This window comes from Aotus nancymaae, unplaced genomic scaffold (genome assembly GCF_030222135.1).
Source record: "Aotus nancymaae isolate 86718 unplaced genomic scaffold, 86718_ANA_hifiasm-v0.15.2.pri h1tg000028l, whole genome shotgun sequence".
In the NCBI taxonomy this organism is placed as follows: domain Eukaryota; kingdom Metazoa; phylum Chordata; class Mammalia; order Primates; family Aotidae; genus Aotus; species Aotus nancymaae.
The window spans coordinates 35288056-35300550 of NW_026988441.1; the positions used below are offsets into that span (position 1 = coordinate 35288056).

At 46.1% G+C, this 12495-nt stretch overlaps 1 protein-coding gene across 7 annotated transcripts in view; it reads left to right on the forward strand.

Annotated features, from left to right (window-relative positions):
• ZNF266 (zinc finger protein 266) overlaps positions 1-12495 on the forward strand; it is a 68531-nt gene that overhangs the window by 8196 nt on the left and 47840 nt on the right. For 2 of the 7 annotated variants that reach the window (XM_064381925.1, XM_064381924.1), the window contains exons 1-3: positions 9668-10717; positions 11477-11559; positions 12164-12290. In XM_064381925.1, coding sequence (XP_064237995.1) covers positions 10693-10717; positions 11477-11559; positions 12164-12290 — 235 coding nt within the window. In that variant the 5' untranslated portion in view covers positions 9668-10692. Of the gene's footprint in view, positions 1-9667; positions 10718-11039; positions 11726-12120; positions 12291-12495 lie in introns of those variants that run through there. The other 5 variants (XM_064381919.1, XM_064381920.1, XM_064381921.1 and 2 more) reach the window with 5 other exon arrangements.

Here is a 12495-nt window from a genome sequence, read left to right on the forward strand (position 1 = left end):
ACGATCATAAGTGGTCCAGATACTGCAGCAGGCATTTAAAAAGTTGTCAGTTTTTCTATCATGAAGGTTGTTTTAGGAGATTTTTTTTTTGAGACGGAGTTTTGCTCTTGTTACCCAGGCTAGAGTGCAATGGCGTGATCTCGGCTCACCGCAACCTCCGCCTCCTGGGTTCAGGCAATTCTCCTGCCTCAGCCTCCCGAGTAGCTGGGATTACAGGCACGCGCCACCATGCCCAGCTAATTTTTTGTATTTTTAGTAGAGACGGGGTTTCACCATGTTGACCAGGATGGTCTCGATCTCTTGACCTCGTGATCCACCCGCTTCGGCCTCCCAAAGTGCTGGGATTACAGGCGTGAGCCATCGCGCCCGGCAGGAGGTTTTTTTTCTGTTTCTTTTTTTTAATTCTAGGCATTAATAGGAGCACTTGTTGATTTTAATTTATAAGTGTAACTTGTAAATCAGAAATATTGCCACCAGATCCCAAAAATTACTAAAAGATTGGAATTATCTTCCCTTAATGAGCGTGTCAAGAGTTTCCTTGGAGAAGGGTGTTACCAATGCAGCGCATGCCCATGTTCCTGGAGAAGGTGGATGTTGTTAAGATCTCGTTTGCAAAGATCTTACATGATGACGGATCTGTTGGGTAGCCTGGAAGAGGTGTGTTGTATCCCATCAGAGGGAGAGGCGAGCTGCAGCTGAGAGGCTGTTGAAATAGGCCCTGAACAGGACATGTTGGCCAGGCTGGGTGCAGTGGCTCACATCTGTAATCCCAGCACTTTGAGAGGCTGAGGGGGACGGATCACTTGAGGTTAGGAGTTTGAGACCAGCCTGGCCAACATGGTGAAACCCTGTCTCTACTAAAAAAAAAGAAAAGAAAAGAAAAGAAAAATTAGCTGGGCATGGTGGCACGCACCTGTAATCTCAGCTACTCGGGAGGCTGAGGCAGGAGAATTGCTTGAACCCTGGGAGGCAGAGGTTGCAGTGAGCCGAGATCACACCATTGCACTCCAGCCTGGGCAACCGAGCAAGACTCCATCTAAGGAAAAAAAAAAAAAAAGAGAGAAAAACATGGCCAAATTTATAATTAAAAACACAATAGTTATTTGTTGTTTATTGAATAGAATCAGTATTTTTAATAGTATTGGATGTCAGTGCCTTATGGGTGGGACCACAATGTGAAGGCTGTAGTAATCCAGCATGAGGTGCACTTTTTTCTGTTTTCAGATTTAAGAGCAGGCACAATTGGGCTGTCAAAAGGAGAAGCAGTAAGAATAATTATCCCATCATTAATTAGGTTTTATAGTTGTTTTAATCTTTGAGAACCTATTGTAACTTACATTGGGCCTTGTGAAGTATCTTAACTGATTATCCATGGGGTCCCATTTTATCAAGCCAATTTTTAAGTGTGAAAGTCTCACTTTAATTTTAATTTGTTATTTATTATGTTAGCATATTTGTGCCTAATAGGGAATATTTTAGGGCAGTGGGTACTATGACTATGGGAAATTTAAGCAAGGCTACAGTTAAAATGAGGCGTACCTTTTTTTTTTTTTTTCTGAGACAGTCTCGTGTTGTTGCCCATGATGGAGTGCAGTGGTGTGATCTTGGCTCACTGCAGCCTCTACCTCCCAGGTTCAAATAGTTCTCTGCCTCAGACTCCCGAGTAGCTGGGATTACAGACACCCACCACCATGCTCAGCTAATTTGTGTATTTTAGTAGAAATGGGGTTTCACCATCTTGGCCAGGCATATCTTGAACTTGTGACCCCGTGATCCACCCGCCTTGGCCTCCCAAAGTGTTGGGATTACAGGGGTGAGCTACCTCACCTGGCCGTACCTTTTTTCTCCCTCCTGTATTTAGTTACTCTTTTAAGATTTTAGGGAGCACAATGTTTAAATGTACTAGGATCCCCAGGTGTAAGTGTAATTTGAGCCCCAGATTGAGTAGGGCTATGCAGTTGTGTTAATTGGTACATTTTAGCAAGTGTTAGTTAAAATCTAATTACCTTTTATTTTTTTCCCCATGTCTCACTGTCTGGTTTAAATCATTAAGTAATCCAGGGCCAGCAGGATTATATTTGTTAGACCTGGCATTTGCTTAGTACTTAAAGTTCAAAAAATTCCTCTTTTTTTTTTCTTTAACTTGTAACCTCCTAAAGCCCAAGCCTTTTTTCCTTTTTTTTTTTTCTTTTTTTTTGGGGGGGGAGTCTTAGGCTTTTAACTGTCTGAAGGGTTCTTAGTTTCTGTCTCTGGTTGATAAGAGGAAAAGGAGGGGGTAAGGGGCCCGGTGGTTCTGGGCAGTAGAGGACTGGGAAGTCCAGACCTCATCTTATCAGTCTTTTTCCCTCTCTTTTTTTCTCTTAAGTAAATTCTTTAGAATGGCTTGTATCTCCAGGTGGCTAAACTATTTTTTCCTTTGTCTTTGGATGTTTACCTGACAAGTTCCTGGCAGTCCCGAGTGGCCCCCGTTTTGATCTCTGGCCTCCATTTGTGCGTCCTGTCTGCCCAGTTTGTAGGCAGCGGCCTCTCTGTCTAGGGTGTCCAGTTGACTTTGTCAGGGTAGGGGCGTAGAGCAAGAGATGCAAGGGAAGGCAGCCTCATGGGGATAGCAGACCCTGGTGGCAGCCTTGTCATCTCCCCAGTGAAGGAGCCACTCCTGTTGTCATGTTGGGAAGTCCAGGCCTCCCTGGATACCGCCTCTGCCTCTCAGTGGCAAGCTCACCGTGCCAGAGTGAGGCCTGGGGAATACATTGGTTTCCTCCAGCCCAACAGCTCCTATTGGGGAAGTGACAACAGCCTCGGATAGTCACTCTAATGCCCCTCCTGCCCTCTTAAGGCTAGCAGTTGGTAAGTCCCAGGGAGCGCTTGGACTATGGAGGACCCACCCAGGTTAGGGAGGGGAGTTTTGGCAGCGCTCCACAAAGACAACAGGCAGCAATGCACAGCAGCAGAGAGGCACCCCAGTGGGCCATGGAGCCCTCCCATGTGGCGTCGGCCGTGCGGGCAGGCCAGGTAGTAAGCAGGCCAAGAGCAATCTGAAGGCCTTGCGTTGTGTCCCTCGGGTTGTGACCACACACCCTGTTCACTGCCACTGAGTATATTTTCCTCTGTTTTGGTCTAGGGGGTCTCTCTCTCTCTCTCTGGAGAGTGGCTGCAAATTTTAGCCCTACCGGGACGGGGAGGAGAGTTATATTCCAGTGTGTTGGGCAGGCAAGATACAGAGAAACACATGAAATGTCAGAAGCGTCCTCCTGCTCACAGATCTCCAAGACAGGAGGCTGCTCTCGAGGGCTAATGAAGTCCAGAGACAGCCGGGCGCTCAACCTGTGGGCTAGGAATGAGAGAGGACCTGTGGGCCATGTCTTTGTTAAGGTCCATGGACGTTATCCCTCAGGCCTTCCTTTGGGGGTTGTGAATTGGTTGCGCAAAGGGAAGGTCTTATTTATATGACTCTGGTGTTGGTCACTAAGTTTTATTGTAGTCAGCTGCTGTGAGATGTGTTGGGTTTAGGGCCAGTGAGGTGAGGAGCAAGCAGGCTATATAAGAAACAGCTTCACGAGGTCAAGAGATCGAGACCATCCTGGTCAATATGGTGAAACCCCGTCCCTACTAAAAATACAAAAAATTAGCTGGGCATGGTGGCGCGTGCCTGTAATCCCAGCTACTCAGGAGGCTGAGGCAGGAGAATTGCTTGAACCCAGGAGGTGGAGGTTGCGGTGAACCGAGATCGTACCATTGCACTCCAGCCTGGGTAACAAGAGCAAAACTCCGTCTCAAAAAAAAAGAAACAGCTACATAGGGAAGGGAAGTTTTAACTAGGACAACGGCGATGAGGGTATTGAGATAAATAAATAGCTAACTGGCATATTTCACTCTTTGATTCCTTACCATCCACATGCATTCTTCTAAACACATAGGAATGTAATAATTAAACAAGTCTGTATTCCTACCTAAGAAGATACGAGGGAAGAAGTCCTCGCCCAGCCCCAAATTGAGAAGATGCACAGTTCCAGTAGTCCTTTGTATTCCCACCGCTGGCATATCAATTACTCCACAAATTTAGTCACATTCTAACTATTCTGTTTCCTAAGGACAAAACTATAAATTTAACCTCTAATAATGTGTATATAAAATAAAAGTGAGAAGAAGTAAATGGTTCATTTAAATAAACACATGATATAAACAGACACATACATATAACGAGCACAGAGAAAACGTGCAAAACTACATTTCTTGTTTCTGTCATTGGTCTTGAGGTTGTAGTGGATATCCATGGTTTACTTCTTCAGTGACTAATTCCATATTTTCGCTGCCGTCCACTTGAACCTCAGCTGCTCTGGGTTTTATACCAGGGAGGAGTGCTCCAAATCTTCATTCGCCCAGAGTCCAAGCCCTCTGTTGTCCTGCCTTTGTCCAGTTGTGGTTGAAGTACTTGGAAATTCTACACTTCATCACTTCATCCTCCTTGCCTCAATTGTCTAGCAGTGCCACACCGTTTTCCTTTGATAATTGAGATTAACTACTCCACCCAGAAGAGTAGTGTTTCTTTTTCTTTTTTTCCTTCCTTCCTTCCTTCCTTCCTCCCTCCCCGCCTCCCTCCATCTTGGTTTAGTGGTACATGAAGCCCAAAATGGCTAAGTGGAAATCTCCTGTTCCAGTGTATTAGAACCGTAACTGTGCCCCCTGGGGGAAGCATTTTCCATTAGGGATTAAGAAGATCTCTGGACCAGCAAGCTCTAAGTTTTTGGGAATGGAAGCAAACCTTTGTCAGTGGAGCTAACTTCACCTTCACCCATCAATTCTTTGTTATTTATTTATTTATTTATTTATTTTTATTTTTTATTTTTTTTTGAGACAGAGTCTTGCTCTGTTGCCCAGGCTGGAGTGCAGTGGCACGATCTTGGCTTGCTGCAACCTCTTCCTTCCCAGTTCAAGGCATTTTCCTGCCTCAGCCTCCCAAGTAGCTGGGATTACAGGCATGTGTCACCACACCCAGCTAATTTTTTGTGTTTTAGTAGAGATGGGGTATTTTGGCCAGGCTGGTCACGAACTCCTGACCTCAAATGATCCTCCCACCTTGGCCTCCCAAGTGTTGGGATTACAGGTGTGAGACATCACGCCTAGCCCACCCGTCAGTTATTAGACCCATATATTCTGGCTGTGGGGAGACAGAACCATGGAAGGCTTTCTGACTCAAAGCGTATACCTTGACCTATGAGACAGAATTCCTTTCCAAGAGTTGTCTCCCATTTGGCCCTATAACTGAGTTTTCGGTATGCGATTCCACTTTTCACGTAGATCAGCTGCTTCTGAGCGATGTGGTGTGTGATGGGACCAGTCGATTGCGAGGACATGCTTCCATCGTTGCACTTCCTCTGCAGTGAGATGCCTTTCTTGTTTAGAAACTACATTGTGTGGAGGCCGTGACTACTGATAAAGCGTGTTGTTAATCCTAAAAAAAAAAAAAGAAAAAACACCTCTCCTGTATAATCGTGCCTAGGTGGCTGTATACCCTGACAGCTGTGTTACTCCTGTACTGACTCAAAGCTTCTGATGGCGCTGCCAGCAGAAGCCTAACTAGCAGATCCATACCAAAACACGAGTGTTTTCTGGTGAGGATGAGTCTTTGACGATTTTGTGATAGAAGAGGACCCATTACAGCACGGCTGGCTGGTCTCCTCTAAGGAGTGGGGCCATATTGGATGCTCAGTGTTGATTTCTGCTTTCAGGAGATGAGGCCCAGCAGTAATGTTAGCTGGGTCAGCCTTGGTAAGGGGAAGTTCTTATTCTGAGCCCGCGCATAGCTTTACCCTGCTGTCATGAACATTTTTGAATGGGCCCACTGAGTAAGCGCTGAGGTAGCTAGGAAAAGTGACAGGTATCTTTAGAGTGCGTGATTTTGGCCACCTTATTTCTAGTGGATCAGCTTTGGTAGGGGTTCACATGGGACACGGTCCTTTCAGAGAGGTCTGTCCGTATACCCTGTCCCAGGTTTCCTTGTTACCACTCTGGTTCCTCCCACATTTTTGACCATCCAGCCAAGCCATAGGCAACTTTCATGAATCTGTGTGTATGCGTGCGTCTTGTCAACTCTCACTCCAGACCCAGAAATCGGCCAATATACTGCCTTAAGTTCTGCCGCTGGGAAGATTTTCCTTTAGTACTGCCTTTCAGGGTCAGCCTTTAGTGGGGCTGTAGTGCTGCTGCTCTGTACTTTTGGGTGATACTAGAGCTAGTCCTCAGAATCTGGCAAAGCAGGAGGCGGCGCTCTGGAATGCAGGCAACCCTGGCTGTTGGGCTCATGAGCAGAGGAAGTTGGGTGCCAGTAAGGCTACAAGCGAGCGCACCAAGTACCCACATCGGGCGGCCAGGGGAAGCCATATGCAGACAGGCCGTGGGCGGTGGGTGAGCGCATAGAAGGAGACAGTATTCCTCCCACGCTTGCATTCTCTGAGTAGTTCAATACATTTCAAAACTCAGATGGATATTGCGTTATGAATTGTGATGGAGCTGGAATCTGGGTGTACTTTAACAGTGTTGAGAAGGCTCTCAGTTGTCTGTCCAGCCATCACTGGGTGCCTTCAGGCTCCATGCCAGGTAAAGGGGAACACTGGCACCCAAAGATATCTAAGGCTGCCCATGAGATGCAGAGACTCCACAAAGAAAAGCAGGTCCCAGTGTCACACAGCACCATCCAAGAACATTCCTAGAGACACACAGAATTCCTTATGATAAAAGGTTTTGTTGCTTCAAAAATATGAAAGTTCAATGTGTGTATCTACCCAGTAATGTTGTTACAAGAGGTATAAAGGAGTATCTATTACAGATACACAAGAAGAAATAGACAAGTCTACAGTTGCAGTGGGAGATTTAGAGTTTTTTTTTTTGAGATGGAGTCTCACTCTGTCGCCAGGCTGGAGTGCAGTGGCACGATCTTGGCTCACTGCATCCTCTAACTTCCGGGTTCAAGTGATTCTCCTGCCTCAGCCTCCCGAGTAGCTGGGACTACAGGCGTGTGCCACTACACCCAGCTAATTTTTTGTATTTTTAGTAGAGACGGGGTGTGGGTAATCCCCCTTCTGGGCACCGAGGAAGGAGAGCTAAGCAGACCCCCGGCGCAATTAATGCCTGAAGAATATCTTAGTCTATAGTGTTGCTATTCAGTTATTTCCTTTTATATAATCCTTTATATATAATCTTATATTAGTTTATAGGCGGAACAATTAGTGCTGGAAGAATATCTTAGACTCAGTTATTTCTGTGTGTGTGTGTGTGTGTGTGTGTGTGTGTGTATACATATATATAGACACATATAGAATTATATCTTAATTTATAGTCGGAGGAATGTCTAGAACAGACACGGTACAGAGCATGAAATAAGGGAAAAACAGCTATACATATATAATCATATCTTGTTTATAGTTGGAGGAATGTCTAGAGCAGACATGGTGCAGAGCATGAATTAAGGGAAAAACATTTGGACCAGGAGAAGAATCTATGGCCCAAGCAGTAGTGCCCCTGCCTGAAAGGGCACGCGCTATATGGCAGGCTGGTCCGGGCGGCAGTGTTTAGTATCGTTAAAGATACCCGCTGTACGGCAGGCTTGGAGCAAGAGTCACTCCTCCTACAAAGGAGTTGCAGTACCCTGCATCCAGTGCTTGTGGAAAGCTGGCCTCAGGTTGCCAAGCCCGCGAGCATCCGAGGGCTTAAAACCTCTCCTGTAAGGCCGGGTGCGGTGGCTCACGCCTATAATCCCAGCACTTTGGGAGGCTGAGGTGGGTGGATCACAAGGTCAAGAGATCGAGACCATCCTGGTCAACAAGGTGAAACCCCGTCTCTGCTAAAAATACAAAAATTAGCTGGGCATGGTGGCGTGTGCCTGTAGTCCCAGTTACTCGGGAGGCTGACGCAGGAGAATTGCTTGAACCCAGGAGGCGGAGGTTGCCGTGAGCCGAGATCGCGCCATTGCACTCCAGCCTGGGTAACAAGAGCGAAACTCCGTCTCAAAGAAAAAAAAAAAAAAAGAAAAAACACCTCTCCTGTATAATCGTGCCTAGGTGGCTGTATACCCTGACAGCTGTGTTACTCCTGTACTGACTCAAAGCATCCTCCTATAGAAATCACTGGAAGCTGCCAGCAGGTGGCTGTATAACCTGTCAGCTCTGTTGCTACTGTGTTGACTCAGCATTCTCCTATAGAAACTCTTAGAAGTTGCCTGCCCTAGGCCGGTTGAGGTGGCTCCCGCTTGTAATCCTAGCACTTTGGGAGGCCGAGGTGCGTGGATCACCTGAGGTCAGGAGTTCAAGACCAGCCTGGCCATCAGGGTGAAACCCCATCTTTCAAAAAAAAAAAAAAGGAAGTTGCCTGCCCTTAGATAAGAGATGTTGCACACCGCACCCGTCTTACTGTGCACTGCCCACCTCCTTGCCTCAGTGACCTAATGGAGGTGGACCCTTTGCTTATCACACATGTGATTGTCTTGACCCTATTGCTGTCCTTAAGATGACCTCACTCAAGACCCTTCCCCCTGTCTTGTACCTAATAAATACAGTTGCTCCCAGACACTCGGGGCCTCACCTGTCTCTGCTTATAGCTGGTGTGGCCCCCCGAGCCCAGCTGCTCTCTTCCAGTCCTTTGGTGTCTTGTCTTCTTTCTCAGACCCAGTGCCTCAGCACAGCATTAAGGGACACCCCATGACTCTAGTAGGACTGGACCCTACAACAGGCTTTCACCATGTTAGCCAGGATGGTCTCGATCTCCTGACCTTGTGATCCACCTGCCTCAGCCTCCCAAAGTGCTGGGATTACAGGCGTGAGCCACCACGCCCGGCCTGAGATTTAGAATTTTTATCTCATGTCACTTAAATAGTAGAGAAAGATGAGGTTAGGAGATACGTTTGCGAGAGATGAGCACACTGCCTAGTTTACCCGTCCAGTATAGTGTCTAGTAAATGAAGGGAATCACAGAGTGCTTATCTGGCGTTGAGAGGGAAAGAATAGACCGGAAGGGGCAAGAAGGTTTTTGCGGGAGAGGAAACCCTTCTTGTTTAGGCTTTTCATTATGCAAGTGTCTGCAGTTGTCAAATTCATCCACCAAATACTTAACATCTACACTTTTACTTGTATATTAATTATATTTCAAGTTCAAAGTAACATAATTGGTTTAGATTTCACCAAATGAAACACATTCGGGGCCCTCTTCAGCCCAAGGATCCCCAGTATGAAACCCATGGTAGTGGCACAATCTATACCAGGAGTCTAGACAGGGGTTTCTGTAACCCAGTGTGACTTCAGGGTTTCAGCCTTTTCATTCATAGAATAGAGGCTTTAGTGTCCTTGTGGGGGTCTATCTGCTTCATGGACAATGAATTGTTCAGTTTTTGGTGATTTTCAGCATTCAGATATCATTCTGTCAATTAGCCTTCGTGCTGTTGTTCTGTGTTTGATGTATTTTATTTTATTTTTTCTTGATATAGAGCCTCAGGCTGTTGCCAGGCTGGAGTGCAATGGCACGATCTCAGCTTACTGCAACCTCCGCCTCCTGGGTTCAAGCAATTCTCCAGCCTCAGCCTCCTGAGTAGCTGGGACTACAGCTGCGTGCCACCACGCCTGGCTAATTTTTTTTTTTTTTTTTTTTTTTAGTAGAGATGGGATTTCACCATGTTGGCCAGGCTGGTCTCGATCTCTTGACCTCGTGATTTTGTTTGATTTATTAAAGATTGTGATTAATTTTTATTAAATTTTTATTTTAATTGTATAAATTTTATTAAAATACATTCAGTTCTTCGGTTATACTAGGTTTATATGGAGTGGCTGGTGAATAACACACGAGGCTAGTAACCGTGGTGTTGTACTATGCAGGTTTAGACCAACGCTGGTCATGTGGGAAAGTAGCAATAGCCACAGATTGGGCGTTAGGAACAAAATTGTCTGCATTCACGTTCTGGTCCACAACTTCCAAACTGGATGATACCGGACCAAATCCAAGTGTTGTCTGTAGGCTTTTTCTTTTTCCTTTCTTTTTTTCTTTTTTTTTTTTTTTTGAGACAGTCTCACTGTCGCCCAGACTGGAGTGCAGTGGCGTGTTCTCGGCTCACTGCAACCTCTGTCTCCCAGGTTCAAGCGATTCTCCTGCATCAGCCTCCCTAAGTAGCTGGGATTACACATGCACCACCATGCCTAATTTTTATATTTTCAGTAGAGACAGGGTTTCACCACGTTGACCAGGCTGGTCTTAAGCTCCTGACCTCAAGTGACACACCCAGCTTCGTAAAGTGCTTCCCGGAGTGCTGGGATTATAGCCATGAGCGACCTTGCCTGGCCTGTTTTTTTCTTTAACAAATAGGGGTCATTGATAAGGGGGGTTATGATAATTAAGCGAGTGTATAAAGCTGCTAGTGTGACTTCTGACACAAACTGTTCCTCAGTAGTGGAAGCTGGTGTTCCTAACATTCCTAGCGTGCACCGTTTTCAGTGGCTTTCACGTACATTGTCTGCAGGCAGAGTGCTAATGATGTCTGAGGACTGATAAGTAATGATTGTTGATTAATGATTATACAAACAGGACACCATTAACCCTGGATAAAGAGAATGGAGGTTAAGTCTGTTTGTGCAGATTCCTAAGCCGCTCTGGAGTGATCCTTGGAGTAAAGGAAGGGCGCTTTGAAGCACATTCAGCCGTCAGCCCTGCGGGATGGCAGCCACTGATTTGTCCTATGGTAAGTCCTGTTTCTGTTCATTTCCACAGACCCTGCTTTAGGTGTGCCCCCACACAATATGGAGTCCTGTGGCCTGTGCCTGACCATTCACACTGCAGGTTCATTTCTGAGGTGCTGACACAGGCTAGGAAATGCTTTGTTCTTTTTTTTTTTTGAGACAGAGTCTTGCTCTGTTGCTCAGGCTGGAGTGCAGTGGTGCGATCTCAGCTCCCTGTAACCTCTGCCTCTGGGGTTCAAGCGATTCTCCTGCCTCAGCCTCCCAAGCAGCTGAGATTACAGGCGTGTGCCACCATATCCGGCTAATTTTTTGTATTTTTAATAGAGATGGGATTTCACCATGTTGGCCAGGCTGATCTTCAACTCCTAACTTCAAGTGATCTGCCTGTCTCGACCTCCCAAAGCACTAGGATTACAGGCATGAGGCACTGCGCCCAGCCGGAAGACTTCATTATTAATCAGCCCCCTGCTGTGTGTGCTTTGGGAAGAGGTGCTGTGTATTTCCACGGGTCAGTTTCCTTATCTGTAAAATAAGACTGTTACCCTTTTCCCAGTAGGCAGCATGGCTGACCATACTTTTTTTTTTTGCCTTTAGGTGAGGTAAGACTGCCTTGGAATTTATAGCAGTAGTGTGTATGTGTGTTTTCTTGAGTGTGCAGGAGCATATGGGAATTTCAAAGTAGGATGGAATGACTTCTAGGTGTGTGAATGTGGGAATTATGGTCAGCCCTGGGTTCTCATCCCTTCTTTCTTTCCCATGAGGTCTTTACAGAGACCCAGTCTGCCTTCAAGAAAAGACAGAAGTAGAAAGGATGGTGGCTGACTGTCTGACAAATTGTTATCAGGTACGCAGGAAGTGTATCCTTCTCCAAAATACAATACTTACATCACCAGGTAGGCACATTTCCTTCTCCACAGAATGATCTCCAGAGCTTCTTACAGCAAATAAAGTCTCCTTCAAGGACTGGGTCCCTAGTCGAATTCCGTGAAGGAGTGGAGCCTGTCATATTGGTGAGGGTTTACCTTGAATGTCATCCCAGTATTTCAAGGTTTATTAATTAGTCTTCTCTCATGATCCCAACTGCATATTTTTTATTTTGTTGAGTGTCCTGACACATAGTAAGGGACACGAAAGTATCCTTTGTTCAGAGAATTTATCCATTCATCAGCGTTTGTCTAGCATCTCTCAAGGGTGTGCTGCAGTAGAGGGAAATAAGACGACCTCCCAGTCTGGTTGTGTTAGATAAGATCATGTGTAAGAAGTGCCATTAAAGCCATGTCACTGGAGGGGATCAGCAGTGAGTGGGTGTGGGTAGAGAGGACTTCCTGGGTCCAGTGAACTCTGGGGTGGGCAGTGTGAGCCCTCTGACTCTGTTGGTGTTGCGTTTTGCATTGAACACTGGTAGACACGTTAGGCGGCTCAGGCTGGCATGTGTGTGATGCTTTAAGGATTCAGTGACCTTTGATGATCTGGCTGTGGACTTCACCCCAGAAGAATGGACATTACTGGACCCAACTCAGAGAAACCTCTACAGAGATGTAATGCTAGAGAACTACAAGAATTTGTCCACAGTAGGTAAGACTGGCCTCAACCCTTGTAGCCTGCTGTGGGACAGATTGTGTTATGCACTTACTGTGTTGCAGATCAGAGATAGCAACTCTGAGCACAATGGGAAATAACAGACATAGTCCCTGCCCTAATGGGCTTTCATCTGCTTGGTGGTTCTGAAAATGTGGTGTGAGATCAAGAGCATCACCAGCACTGTTTGAAATGTATGTTC